The sequence below is a fragment of the Vipera ursinii genome (assembly GCF_947247035.1).
Source record: "Vipera ursinii genome assembly, chromosome: 3".
NCBI classification, from domain to species: Eukaryota; Metazoa; Chordata; class Lepidosauria; order Squamata; family Viperidae; genus Vipera; species Vipera ursinii.
The window spans coordinates 152334352-152348761 of record NC_139516.1 but is presented as its reverse complement, the minus strand read 5'-3'; the positions used below and the strand labels follow the sequence as shown (position 1 = coordinate 152348761).

General features: G+C 37.9%; 1 protein-coding gene across 6 annotated transcripts in view; it reads left to right on the top strand.

Annotated features, from left to right (window-relative positions):
• Positions 1-14410, top strand: part of NFATC1 (nuclear factor of activated T cells 1) — a 131663-nt gene that overhangs the window by 16921 nt on the left and 100332 nt on the right. For all 6 annotated transcript variants that reach the window (XM_083361185.1, XM_083361184.1, XM_083361186.1 and 3 more), the window contains exon 2: positions 4569-5670. In XM_083361185.1, coding sequence (XP_083217311.1) covers positions 4569-5670 — 1102 coding nt within the window. The remainder of the gene's footprint in view (positions 1-4568; positions 5671-14410) is intronic.

Below are 14410 nucleotides of genomic sequence, written 5' to 3'. Positions count from 1 at the left end.
AGTTGTCTGTTCCAAGTTCATCTGCCAAATACTGCTGTTCTCTACCAGCTGGGAAGGCATGGAGTAGAAAAGTGGAGATAATCCCAATTCCATTAATTAGGTCACAGGTTTTTCCTTATTATTTTATTCCAACTATTTTAGTGTATTTAAAAACACAGAAAAGTGCACTTGTTATTACCCATAATATATGCAATTTTGCATAAAATATTATATGACATTAAAATATTATACGAATGGTACAGGAATTGAATGTACATATATTAATTGCACCCCCATACACACTCTGTAAAATGCTACAGTGCAAAAGTACTGTATAGGCTTGTTTGTATTCCACTTTCTTCACTATACCTTCTTCGATGGATACATCTTTCCTAATTATTTGTCCATTGTACCTACTTTTAATTAGAGAAGACTCCATGCTGTTCATCCGAAAACTGTTCTTCTTGTGTTAATTCCTCTATAATAGATTTAACATAGGGTATCTTGCCTTCTCATAGGAAAGTAACATTATCCACTAAGGAACAGAGGTATAGTGTGTAAATTGAGGGTGCCAAACTGTGAGTCTGATCTGCTCCTGGAAACAATTTCAGGAGTTGGTAAGCACGTGGAAAAGGCTGAAAGTGCTCTTCCATGTATGAATTTTGCTTGCATTTTTTCTCATAATGACTGATATTCTGTGTGGGTTTTTGATTGAGGGTAATTTTTGAGTCATTTCCTGCTTTCTGTGCAGGTCAAAATATTCTATGTACACAAACTATAAGCAATTAGGCCTCAGTATTTTAGAATACAATGGTTTTAGATAGAACGCCAAACTGGAAAGAGAAAAAGCCCTGTTTTATTTGTGCTGCTCCACACCTGGATGTTAATGGCCATCCTTTGGTTAAATAATAGGCGTATAATAGGTGTTGAATGTACTAATGGTGTTTAACGTGGAAAAAAAGAAGAAGCCCCAAATGTCACAGAGCTACTTCTGTAGCAGCTGGAGTAATATTGTATATCCTTTGTCAACATTGTCATTTAACTAGCAGAGGAACATTGGAGTTCAGTTGGGAATAGAGCCATGATCATTAATGGAGCTTTTCCGGATCTCAGTGTATATGTTAGGGGAGTGACATCGCCTGGAGCATTTGCCTCCGGGGCAGAGGAAGGAAGCAAACATTATATGTAGAGGAAATGAGAGGACGCATTGCCTTTTTGCTTCAATCACTGAAGAATTCTTAAAAAGCAACCAAAGCTAAAGGCGTGTTGAAACTTGAGGTAGGGCTGATAACAAAAAAAAAAAAAGACAAGCGAATGGTTGGAACAGTGGAAATGGCAGCTTGTAGTTTGTAATGGATTCATAGCCTTTTATGAATACCTAGAATTGTTATTGTGTATATTCAAGCATACAGTATCATACGCACATGGAAAAGAAAGGATAGAAAATGTAATTACAATAGGTCCAAGAACTAGCCATTGTGAGTCTGTGTTGAGGAGCTGCTCAATGGAATAATGCACCTTTTCACAAGGATTATGGGAAATTGTGTACGCCCTTAGAAAGAATAACAGCAGGGTTCAGAGAAAAACTGCAGCATGTTGAATTTTGCCCCACTTTTTTTGCTCATTCTCCCTCCTTTTATTGGTCGGCAATGTAGCTCAGCCGTACAGAATTGCACAATATGAGTGTTTATTTATTACAGCAAAGGCGAGAGGACAATTTAATATGGAAAAGAAGGGTGAAATTAGATTATATGCTGTGTTAAAGCATAATTGATTTCCACTTAGTTTAGTATATTAAAAACACACAATCACTCAGATTCAGCTCAGCAGGTGAAATTTAGCAAATGTTAAAAAAGGTGCTTCAACATTCAGATCAGTATTTAAAAGCACTTCCCTCTCCTGTGTATTTTGTAAATTGGAGTCAATTTCTTGTAGTAAATAACTCATTTAATATTTTTTTTAAAAAGTTGGATGCAATTTTTGGCAGGTAAGAAAAGATAGCTTGATTGAGCAGAGCATTAGTTCGACTTACAGTAGCAAAAGAATAAAGGGGAGATAGGGTTGTGATGGTTGTTTTATTCTATAGAATCTGTTAAACTTTCCTGTGGAAGTCTTTTCTTCTCATCAGTTGTAGAGTGTATGCAGGATTGGCCACTTTTCTGGTGTTTGGAAGCCTGCTGCATTTTGAACCAACTATAATTTCCAGGTGGTAGTTATAATTCCACAATACAGCACAGTGATAGCTTTATAAAGAGCACATTGCAGTAATTCAGTCAGAGGTGAGCAGGGCATGAATAACTGTCTGAAGGGCCTCTTGATCAAGGAAAGGGTAACTGGTGCACAAGATGAACCTGTGTGCAAAGACCCTCCTGGCCACAACTGCCATGCACTCACAGCTACTGTTCTATGAGCAGTAGCTGTGAGTCCAGAAAGACCCCCAGTTGCATACCAGTCTTGAATCACGAAGCTGTCATCTTTTCCACAGCCTTCCCAAAAAAGGGAAGATTGGAGATTGGCTGATAGCAGCACTGACCTTTTGAGAAAGGTTTTCCTTCAAAGTTGGTGGGAGCACCCCCTCTTTCAAAGAGGATGATGCCACTATATGGATTCACCCCATGGTCACCTTAATAACCCAGGAGGGTCCATGTTCTAACAAACAGATGGTCAGGCTAACAGAATTGAAAACTTTGTCCTTTTCCTTAAATGTAATAAAAATCAAAGTCTAGATCAGGGGTGTCAAACTCAATTTCATTGAGGGCCGCATCAGTATTGTGGTTGCCCTCAGGGGGCTGGGTGGGTATGGACAGGGTGGGCGTGGCCTACTGGGTGGGCATGGCTAGAGTGCGTATGGCCTACTGGGTGAGCATGGCCAGCTCTACATCGTTCACATCAAGGGTGCCTATGGGGGCCTGGGCAGGAGTGGGACAGATCTGAGGGTCTCTGGTGGAAGGAGGGTCTCTGGGCCAGGGCCAAGGCAGTGGGGGCCGTTCCCTCACTGTTTCCAGGATGGCTTCGCGGGCCACATGAAACCACTTCGTGGGCTGGATCTGCCCCCCTGGCCTTGTGTTTGACATGTCTGGTCTAGATAGTACCACAAAAATTCTGCGGTTAACTCACTTGAATTTGACCAGTCAGAATCCAATTCCAAGCAAATCTGAAAGATTTTGTCTGCCAGATAGCATGAATAGTTCTTGCCACAGCTCTGGAAATGTTCTTGCTGTCCTTAGTGCCACGACATAGGCCCTAATATGGGCTCTTATTCATGTTTATCAGTTATAACAATGTAGTTAGAATATAGAGTCTGATGGGCACAATAAGAAGTATCTGTGGGTGCATTGGTGCCCATTGGATGCTATGGGGATCCTAGCTGTAAAGGTAGGCCTGCAGACTTCTTCTGCAGTACCACAGTACATTGAAAAAACTTCAAATTACAGAAGCCTACAAAGAGTATGCATCATTACAATCTAGCCATTTCTAGAGAGGGTAGCTCTGTTTACTTGTACCAAATTTATAATCAAAATATATCAGCGTAAACCTATTGGCATTTAAACTGCTGCAGTTTTCTGTTCTTCATACTTTTAAACCATAATTTCTAAAAAGATTGTTTGTAATGCTTCCTGTATGTCACATAATTTATGATACTGTAGAGGAGGTTGAAGATGCCTTTGAATGTTTTGAGGGTACCAAGAAAGGTTACTTGGATAATTTCCATTCTTTCTGCTCAGTTCAAAAGGAGTCTCCAAAGAGCAGCTTGTATCCTTGCTGTGGGGTGCAAGGTGAATCACTGCATTCTTCTTTATACCAGAAATGCTAAAGAAAGTGCACAATACACACTGACTTTCATGCAGTAACATCCAAAGGTGTGTTCGCTCTACAGATTTCTGCTTGTTCTACTATTCTGTACTAACAGCCTCCATGTTTTGTTTATGTGGTTGAAGGAGAACAATTTATTATTTTATATTGGAGAGTGATCATACCGTATTCACTGCATTCAGTTTATTTCTGTTTACGTTGGTAATAAATTAAGTGTACTTTATGTCCTGGCCACTGGCCCTGGTCTGATTCTGGCACACCATTTAAAGGTTAAATACTTCACTCTGCTCAAAAATAACTTGATAGTCCTGTTATAAAGAATGTCATTGCAAATTCTGACTTGAAAAAAGGTAAATGGAGTCTAAGAACTCAAGTGCTAGTTAATTTCCAAGCTTATTTCACTGTCTTTGTCTAGAAGTTCAAGGCTGCATACATAGCTTTCCCTTCTCCAATTTGTGTGGGTTGTTGTTGTTTTTTTGCAACAATTCTGTGAGGTAGGTGGAGCCGAAAGAAGGTGACTGGTCCCAAATCTTTAATGAGCTTCCACGGTTGAGAGTGGACGTAAACCCAGAACCTAGAACTCTTTGGCCCTAGTTCATTCTTGAATAGCTAAATGACACTAGCTCTTTGCCTTTTCTGAAATAGTTAAGGTAGGCTTTGATTCCAGAGAAAGCTGGAATCATGACAGGAATTCAGTTTACTAATAAATTAATTTGTTTGTGTGTATGTGAGCAACATCTCATGTCACTTTTTGTTTTTTGTTTATCTTTTTACAGAACATTATAACTATGCATCTTCAAATATAAATTCAACTTTGCCTCTAAATGTGGCACATTCTTCACTGCCAACTCCATGTCACGGCCTTCAAACATCTATTCCAGTCATTCCAAATGTCTCATCAGCTAATCATCTTTCAGGTTATGGAGGGCATGCTGACAATAGCACTGCTGGATATTATTTGCCTCCAAGTGTCAGACCTAATGGAGTGCCAGCATTAGAAAGTCCTAGAATTGAAATAACCACCTACTTAGGACTGCATCAAAACAACAATCAGTTCTTCCATGAAGCTGAGATTGATGAATCCACCCAAAACACAAAGAGATCGCCTTCTACCGCTACTTTGAATTTACCAAACATTGAGGCTTACAGGGACCCATCTTGTCTGAGCCCTGCCAGTAGCCTGTCTTCCAGAAGTTGTAATTCAGAAGCATCTTCCTATGAATCAAATTATTCCTATCCTTATACTTCGCCCCAGACATCTCCTTGGCAATCGCCCTGCGTATCGCCCAAGACCAATGAAACTGAGGAGAGGTATCAGCGAAGTTTAGTTCCCTGCACACTCCTTAGTTCACCCCGACATTCTCCTTCCACGTCTCCCAGAACAAGTATTACTGAAGAAAACTGGCTGAGCTCTCGCAGCTCTAGACCATCATCTCCCTGTAATAAGAGAAAATACAGTTTGAATGGCAGACAGACTTCCTACTCTCCACATCACTCCCCAACTCCTTCTCCCCAGAATTCTCCAAGGGTTAGTGTGACTGATGAGACATGGTTGGGAAACACTAACCAATATACCAGCTCAGCCATTGTCGCAGCAATCAATGCCCTCACTACTGACAGCACAATAGATATGAATGATGGAATTCCTATCAAGTCTAGGAAAACCGCAATAGATCACACTCCCTCCATGGCACTCAAGACTGAGCCTAGTGGAGATGATCAGGGGACCATATCACCGATTACCGATTTATCACCAGAAGAGTTTCCTGGGTTCCAGCACATCAGGAAAGGAAGCTTCTGTGATCAGTATCTTTCAGTTCCGCAGCATCCTTGTCAGTGGCCCAAATCAAAGCCTTTGTCCCCAACATCATACATGAGGTACAGTTTCTTTAGATGTAATCTTTAAAAGAAAAGTCTATTTTCTATTTTGCTTTACCTCCTCCCAATAATGTCTTTGTTTTTAGTACTTCAAATAGTTAGTCATAGACATCTAGAATCATTTTTATAGCGCTATGTTTTTGCTTTTGTTACATGGTATTATTCATTTTCACTTTGGTTGGTAAATTCAAACCAATTTCAGTAGATTCTTAGGTATCCATTTGTTTCCCATCTGGGTAGTATTTTTAAAAATCCTAAATCAAAACAGTTACTTTTACAAACTTGAAAATAGATTGTGAATGCTTGATTACAGGGGAAAGTATCATGCAATGTAAAATAGAATTACAGTAATATTGCAGGTTTACTTTTAGCTTGTTTTATTTCCTATTATTTTTAGCTTGTTTTATTTCCTATTATAGCAGTTTAAAAGCACTGGTTTGTATGGGTTTTGTTGGTATTTGTTTTTTTATAGTATGTTGGGTGATTTTGTTTCAAAAATGTCCTCTATCTATCTATCTATCCATCTATCCATCTATCCATCTAATATATTTAACTTACCTAGAGGCAATTCTAAGCAGCTTACAATCAATAAACACCAATATAAAACATTAAAACAATAAATAGTAGCATTAAACTTGATTTAAAATTGACAGAGATGGGGAGGAAGGGCACAAGATGCACACAGGGAGGAGATGGGGGTCTACCTAATCTATTTACTGTCTCCAGCATGACATGCCAGGCCAATTGGCAGAGCCAGGCCTTCAGGCTCTTCCAGAAGACTCGAATGTGGGTACAGATCTCACCTTGGGGAGGGGAAGAGGCACGATGTTCCAGAGGGTGGGAGCCATGGCAGAAAAAGCTATTCTCCTGGATCCTGCCAGCCAGAGTTTCTTGACCAATGGTGCCTGCAGCATGCCTCTTTTGCTGGCACAGATGGGGAGGAGTAATCCCATTGAGGTGAAACAGTGCCTCAGATAACCTGGACCCATGCCATGAAGGGCTTTAAAGGTAAAAACTAATACATTGAATTAGACCTAAAGCAAACTGGCAACCATTGTAGTTCATGAAACAATGGTGTAATACGGGCCACCCTACGGACTCCAAGAACTATCTGCGCAGCTGCATTCTGCGTCAGCTGTAACTTCTGAGTACTCTCCAAGGATAGTTCCATGTAGAGTATATTGCAATAGTCCAAGCATGAGATGACCCTGGCTTGATTGACTGAGTGCAGGGACTCCCGATCCAGGAAAGGGCACAACTGTTGCATAACCCAACATTGCGCAAAGGCTCCCCCATCCACGACTGTCCCCTGTTCTTAAGCAAGTGCCACAAGTCCAGGAGAACCCCCCAAGTTGCAGACTGATATGCCTGGGGCAGTGCAACCCCATCCAAAACTAAAGATGTTAATGTACCAGATCCCAAAGCTCCACATACCCAAAGCCACTTGGTCTTACCAGGGTTCAGCAGAAGTCTGTTGTCCCCTATCCAGATCCCCACAGCCTCCAGACATCAAAAGAGGGCAGTGACAGCATCACTTGGGTCACTGGTGATTCTTTCAAAATAATTTTATTTGACTTCTTTGTTTTATAGTATGGGTTTTATATATAGTCATTAAAATAAAATAGTTCTAGCCTGCGGTCCTACATCGAGTTGTCTACATGGTGTGGTCAAAAAAATCAAGAAGGTTATGATGGTACAGTTGAAGCTCCACCTGCTTTTTTATGTGCAATGCCACCACCTTGACTTTTTTGACCCATACCCATTGGTCACTCCTGTCTACATTCAAAAAAGTCATAGCATAAAAGTACAGTAGGAAGAAATGAAAAGAGAAGAGATGAAAGAGGCACCAAGTTCTAAATCTGAAATGAAAATGGTTCAAGGAGGGGAGAAACCCAATAAAAATTAGTCTTTCTGCAGAGCTCACGGAATCCTGCTTTCCATCTCCTGTAGTGTAATGGAAGTAATAATATAATAATAGAAAGATAACATGCAAAATAAAATTAAAATTAAAACACAGATCTTAGGGTTATGTTGCTCTGTTTGTTATTAGACTGTCTTGTCTTGCTTTTTGGTGTTTGTGTATATAATGGCCAACTCCCCAAAGACATATTAAACTAACAACATGCATACACACAGCTGTAACTTCTATTCCATAAAGCTCATGTCTAATGTCTACTATTCAGACATTGTTTTGCTATTTTGCAAGCTGGGAAGCCTTAGCAGCATTCTGGACTTTTTGTTTTTTTGCATGTGATAGATAATATGGGCCAATGGTCCTTTGTTATATGCAAAGTCATCATGCTGTTCTGTATTTTTGAAGACTAGTCAAGAGTCCAAATAGCAGTCACATGTTGTAAATTCTCTTGTACACTTGAGAGAAAAGGAGTGGTAGAAATGTTTGAAAGTAAACAAAAGTCATTATGGCTTTGAAGTAGCCCAATTTTTCTGATACCCCCAGTGATGAGTTAATTGCTTTCAATGCCCTGAAAAGTTTTGGTCCAAAAGCAGGACTTGTTGAAGTATTCTCTCTTTTCTCCAGTGGCAGTCAAAGCATTGGTGCTGGAGATTTGATTTTCTATAGAAAAACTGTACAAGAGAAAATATTAAGAAACCTTTCTTTTTTCTGTGATTCTGGCCTTTAGTATGAAGCAGTAACGTTTCAGCAATTGTCTTGCATAAATATAAATGGGTTAGTGTTTGCTCAATTACCTTTATGCAGGACTGCCATATTCATCCACCTTTCTATTTGCTCTGATCTTATGTCCCTTCTTACATCCATCAGTCTAAGTTGCCTTGGTGGAGCAGTGGGCTAATGCCTCCTTAAGTAACACCAGCTGCCTGCAATTAGTGCAGGTTCGCATCCCACCAGGCTCAAGGTTGACTCAGTCTTCCAGCCTTCTGAGGTAGGTAAAATGAGGACCCAGATTGTTGGGGGCAATTAAGCTGACTTTGTAATAATGCCGCTTGGGGGAGGTGTGAAAGCCCTAATAAGCAGGCATATACATAGAATGAAGGCTACTGCTAAGTTTGTAAGCCGCCCTGAGTCTTCGGAGAAGGGCGGGATATAAATGGAATTTAAAAAAATAAAAAATAAGTTCCTATAAGCAAATTATAATTTGATTAAATATGTATGTATATATGTACGTATGTCTGCATTGCTTTTGGGTGTCCAGAGGGTGAAGATCAAAAAAGTAAAAACGGTTGGTACAATTAAACCCTTTGCAAACATATGTCTTTAATGTGTGTTGTGAATATGTAAAAAAGAGCTGGGCCTTTGATCGTGTTGATGTATCCATGATCTTAAGGTTTCTGCACGCTCACTCCAGATGCCCTTATGCAGCAGAGCTAAGACATGATGATACCATGTAAAGTGGGTGATGCTAAGGTTTCCATGGGACGTAGAGTTTTATATTTTTGTAAGGGCTGGTTCCTTTTTCAGGTGCATAAATCCTGCTTGAAGATTTATATATTTCTGTTTTTTGCTTTTTTCTGGAAAAAAAAGCAGGAGATCACACATTTGTGTTTTGGTGAATTGTTACTAATTTATAGAGGTGTGATTAAGGCATCAGAAAGGGAATGTATCCAACCCATGTTTAATGTATCAGACCATGCAATCTATTTTTGTCTCATCCTTTTGAAGTATATGTGGGTCTGTCCAAAACTGCCATGTGATCTTTTTAAGGTAGGTGTAAACATTCAGAACGTAACTTTTCAAATCAATATTGGATTTATAAATAAAATTTTCTTCCTGCAAATCCTCTAGTACCAGCTTCTTCTCAGGCTTTATTCTACTAGGACTTCCTAGGTGCAGAGTATGTGGGCAATAATATATAATATGTGTATCAAGATGATGGTATCTGTAGTGTCATAATATGAGGAAATGTGTATCTCTTAACATTTGCTTAGGTTATAAAACTTAAAATGGGGTTTAAAGAAAGTTTTAAGCCACTTCTCACCAAGTTACTTTAGTTGGAAAAAAATAAAGTATTTTAAACATCAGGAAAAATCCTATGATGATTGAACATATAAATCTTTTATCATTCACTAATTTACAGAAACATGTTTTTCTTTTGTTGTTTTAATACCGCATGGAATTAAAATGAAAACAGCAATACCCAGAGTGATAATGATAATAAATGCATTCCACTATTATGCATATAATAATTTTCCACTGTTTTGCTTTTGTTTAAAAAATGTGTTTCCTGATTTCTTTTTCCCCCCAATATGTTTCCATGTGCTCTCATTAACTTGTGCTCCAGAACATCTGGAAGCTACTGTAAAAGTCTGATTTTTACCAATCTGATGCCCTGGACCTAGTTTCCTGTAACCCATGAATGCTTTCATTTGTGTAGGTAAAAAAGCTGAATTGAGATGTCAGCACAGTCTTAAGATGCTTGCTTGAAATTTAGTGTTTTAAATATCCTAGCAAAAAGTAGCCATTTGTCATAGTATATTTGGAATCATTCCCTGCTCCTGGATTATTTTAAGTGTCTGTTCTGTTTCAAAGTCTAGGTTGAGTTCCAACAAATAATACAGATTCCGATATCCACCCTGTCATGAGGTTTATTTGCCAAAACTATTATATTACCTCCTTTGTCTTTTCCAGAAAAAAATACCTAAAAAGGATTATTGGAAAATTCCTAAATTAATAGGGTTTGTTTTTTTTAACATAGATCCAGTGATGATATGGACAATTAAGTTAGCCAATACTTTCTGACAACAGCTATCTACATTCAAAGATAGATCACTGTTGAATCTTAAGATTATAGAATATTACAAATATGTCATTCCAAAGAACTTATTGAAATTAGTGCTACTTGCACTTTACAGTATTCATGGTTAAGTGACATACAGGCATTTATTTATCCCTTATATAATGGGAGGAGAACAGTTTTATGGGAGCCAAATATCAGCAACTCAGCCAACTAACTCATTTTATTATGAAAGCTTATTCCTCTGTATAACATATGTTAGTCAGAAAAGGCGCTACCAGGTTTCTGCTGATTACTTTTAATTCCTTAAGTAATCTGCTGAGTATATCTATAATCAGTTTTACAAGAGAAAATTATTTTTTAAAAAAAACTAGACAAACTACAGGGTTGCAATGTTGCAAGCAAGTTCAAATGTTAGTTACAACGCAATGTTTTCTGAGATCCTAGCTGAGCACAACTATGGTTTTAAAAAAAAGTTCCATGGTCACTCTATAGTCCCTCAGTTACGTGAAAGTGGCTTCAGTATTATGACCTGGGAAGACTACCAACTGCAGTCAATCAATCCAATCTGAAAAACTTAAGAGAAGGAACTTCCACCTAATTCTTCAGAGCCATAATAATCTGTGGATTCTCATTGCACATTTGGCATTTATATTCTGGTTCTGGATAAATCCCAAACATCTGGGTGCTGTTTTTGCACAAAGAGCCACAGTTAAAGCCTTATGTGTAGATGTATTTTCTGTGCATTTAATGTTCTGCTCTGTTTGCAATCAGGTAGCCTTTTATCTTGCATGCCAAGTTTTAGCATGTAGAAAACGTTTACAGCAGAACCAGGAGTTCATAAGGGAAGTATTGATACAAGCAGATTAATAGCCATGTGAATCATGCTGCTCCCAGCAAAATGGAATAACTTATCTAACCTTCTCCATCTATGATGGAAAATACTCTAGAGGCAAATGATTACAGTTTTGTGAAGCAAAAGAGAAGCTAAAATATTTCAATAAGCTGTTCTTAGCTTTTGTTTAAGTGCCTTTGACAACAGGATTGTTCAGTGTAAGAGAAGTAAGTATGTGAGTTTTATATGCCATAGTACTCTTAGTACAAACTATGTAATGCAGAATTATAACGACAATATTACTTATGAACACCAGTCCTTAGAATTGCATGGTCTTTCTTCTCTTCTTTTGATTCAATAGAAGATTGAAAATGAAAATACCTACCTTCCCTATAATTTTCAATCTTCTATTGAATCAAAAGGCAGAGAGCATCATTTACAGCAGGGGTCTTCAAACTTGGCACACTGGCTGGGGAATTCTGGGAGTTGAAGTCCACAAGTCATAAAAGGGCAAAGTTTGAAGACCCCCTGATTTACAGTTTGGAAAGCCAAACATCAAGTTCACAATGATAATGTTGATGAATCTCAAGTTTAACTAACAGAAATAAGCAAAGAAGACCACCATTAGATTTTATTTATTTATTTTATTTTTTAAACTGGACCTGGACATTTACTTTGAATACCAGAGCTGAGCTCTGGTCTTTGATCTGGAATTATGTGAGGTGATCAACATGTATGCATGTAAGGAAGGGCAAAGTTCTAGATTCAAAGGGGTAAAATGTGACTTGGGATACACATGGCCATGCATGTGGCACCAGCCAAAAGCAATTTAAAGCAGCTGCATTTTTCCTTGACTTACATGTGATGTACCAACCTAGGAAGGATGCTTCGGTTAAAAGAAGAAAAACATTTAACTTAAGTCTAAATAATGTAAATCAACATACTCTCTATAAATCTTCATATCTTTGTTCTTAAAAAACATCCTTGCTCCACTATATTCCTAACCCTTGCAGAAAGCTATTCTTTTCGCCTTCATCTCTCTTTGAACATCTCATCAGCTGCATCCAACCACAACATTCTCAAGTTTCCCCTTTCTCACTCTTCCTTCCACAATTATTTTGTAATTCAATTCTCTATTACCAAACCATCACAACGTACTTTTTTATGTTGGTCAGTTGTTTGTGTATTCAGTCCACATATTTTCAGCATCCATTCATTCTGGACCCCATTGTTTTGTTTTTCACCGCAGACACTCCTGAAGTAATCTTATTCCTGCTGCATTCAATTTACTTTTATCTTTTTTTCCTGACATATCCAGTTCAAGCTTCCATGTAATGAAATAGCTAGAAACTATTGTTCCTTCCCTTATATAATTTAGCATGTGGGTGGAATTTTGTCACTGTTACTGTTAAATACGGTAACTGGGACTTGAAATCTGGGACTTGCCTGTCTTTTGCAAACAGTACAGATAAATATAATTTTACTCTTTATTTAGAGCCACTGGTAGAAGTATTTCAAACTCTTAAGTCACGCTGGGTCATGTTCTTATCAACCAATCATGGATTATAATTGGGTCTGAAGCAGCCCCTGAAGACTTCTGTTGAAAATGATGGGGTTTTTTAAACAAGTTGGTTCTTAACATATAGTACTCTATGGAATATATTCCTCAGATTTTTCTCTTGAAGAATCTGATGTGTAGTATATAAGCATCGAGGTTACTTTTATTATTGTATTTGCCATTAAAATATATTTCTTTTATAACTAAAAATCTTGGTGCTTTTTAAACTTCCAGGAGGGCTGTATAACTCATGAATTTCTTCGCAGCGTTAATTTGTAGTTGAGAACCACAAGATTTATTTCCATGAGAATAGGTATAAATGCAGTTGTAGTAATAACCATTCATTTACAGTATTTTTTATGGAATATTAAGAAGCCTGATTTTTTTCTGGGGACCTATTGATCTATTGATGTATATGCTCAGCCTTATCTTCCTTTCTTAATGCAAGGGCTGGAAAGGAAAAAATACAGTAAAGGAAAGAATAAACTGAAATGTCAGTGAGAAGGTACAAGCTATATTTTTCTTACCCATTGACGAAATGAGGAGATACCTCTCCCCATATTGTTGAGAACAAGATAAATTTATTCCAGAATCCAAAGAGACTCCTTTTGCAGTTACACAATGTATGGTAATTTAGAAACAGGTGCTGATGCATTCAATGGTACTTATAAGAAGACCAGTGTGGAAACTAGTAAAATACACTTATATGGATCTTCATATTAGATTGATATTTATTTCAGATAGGGTTATGGCCATCTAGGCATTTTAAACTGTTTATTTTTGGAATGGAGTGGTTGAGAAGTGCTGACGCTTCTGTGAATATTGCTTCTCTTTCTGCATAGTATTGGGGGATCAGCTGTTCAAACATTCTTATTTACCATGAGAAGATGAACTGACCAGTATGTTTTTACCAAAATCTCTGATATGTTACTGGTCAGAAGCAAAGGATGTGTTTTCTTTCTATATTCAGTTGCATCATCTACAACAAATATGGTACCGTATTGGTACTGAATCACATTAATGTGCTCAACGTATATTTTTTTTTCCAGAATGTTTTCACTTTTCAAGGTTGCAATAAATTGGCCATATGCCTGTTCTCTCTATACTTTAAACACATGGATTGGAGAGGACATTTAGCTGCTCTTTAGCTCAAAAGTTCTTCTGCTACATTTCTCATTAGATGATAAACAGTCAGCAGAATAGCCTGATCCCATAGGATAAAATGTGCACCTTATCTGCCAGAAGGTTCAACAATGAGAACTACTTTCATGTGCCTGAAATAATCACAGTGAAGTTATTTTATTGTTTGTCATGGCATACAAGAAATTGCTTGTGACTTCTCCCCCATTTTGCTATCTTATCGGTTTATTCTACCGTCATTGTGTTATTGGCATTTTTTGATTATTGCAGTAGTGGCTATCTTTGTTCTGTTTAATTTGAAGTTCTTTACATCTATTCATCTTTGTGTCTTCTCCTTCTGTCCTGTAAGAAAACTTCTAATATCATAAATAGTTGGGTGGTGATCAACACGATTTGTAATGTATCTTGCAGCTTTTTCTTAGTAAACAGCATCTGAATTACCTACCCAGCTGAATTAAATGAAAATCTTCCAAGGTTCCAGAACAACTAGAAAAC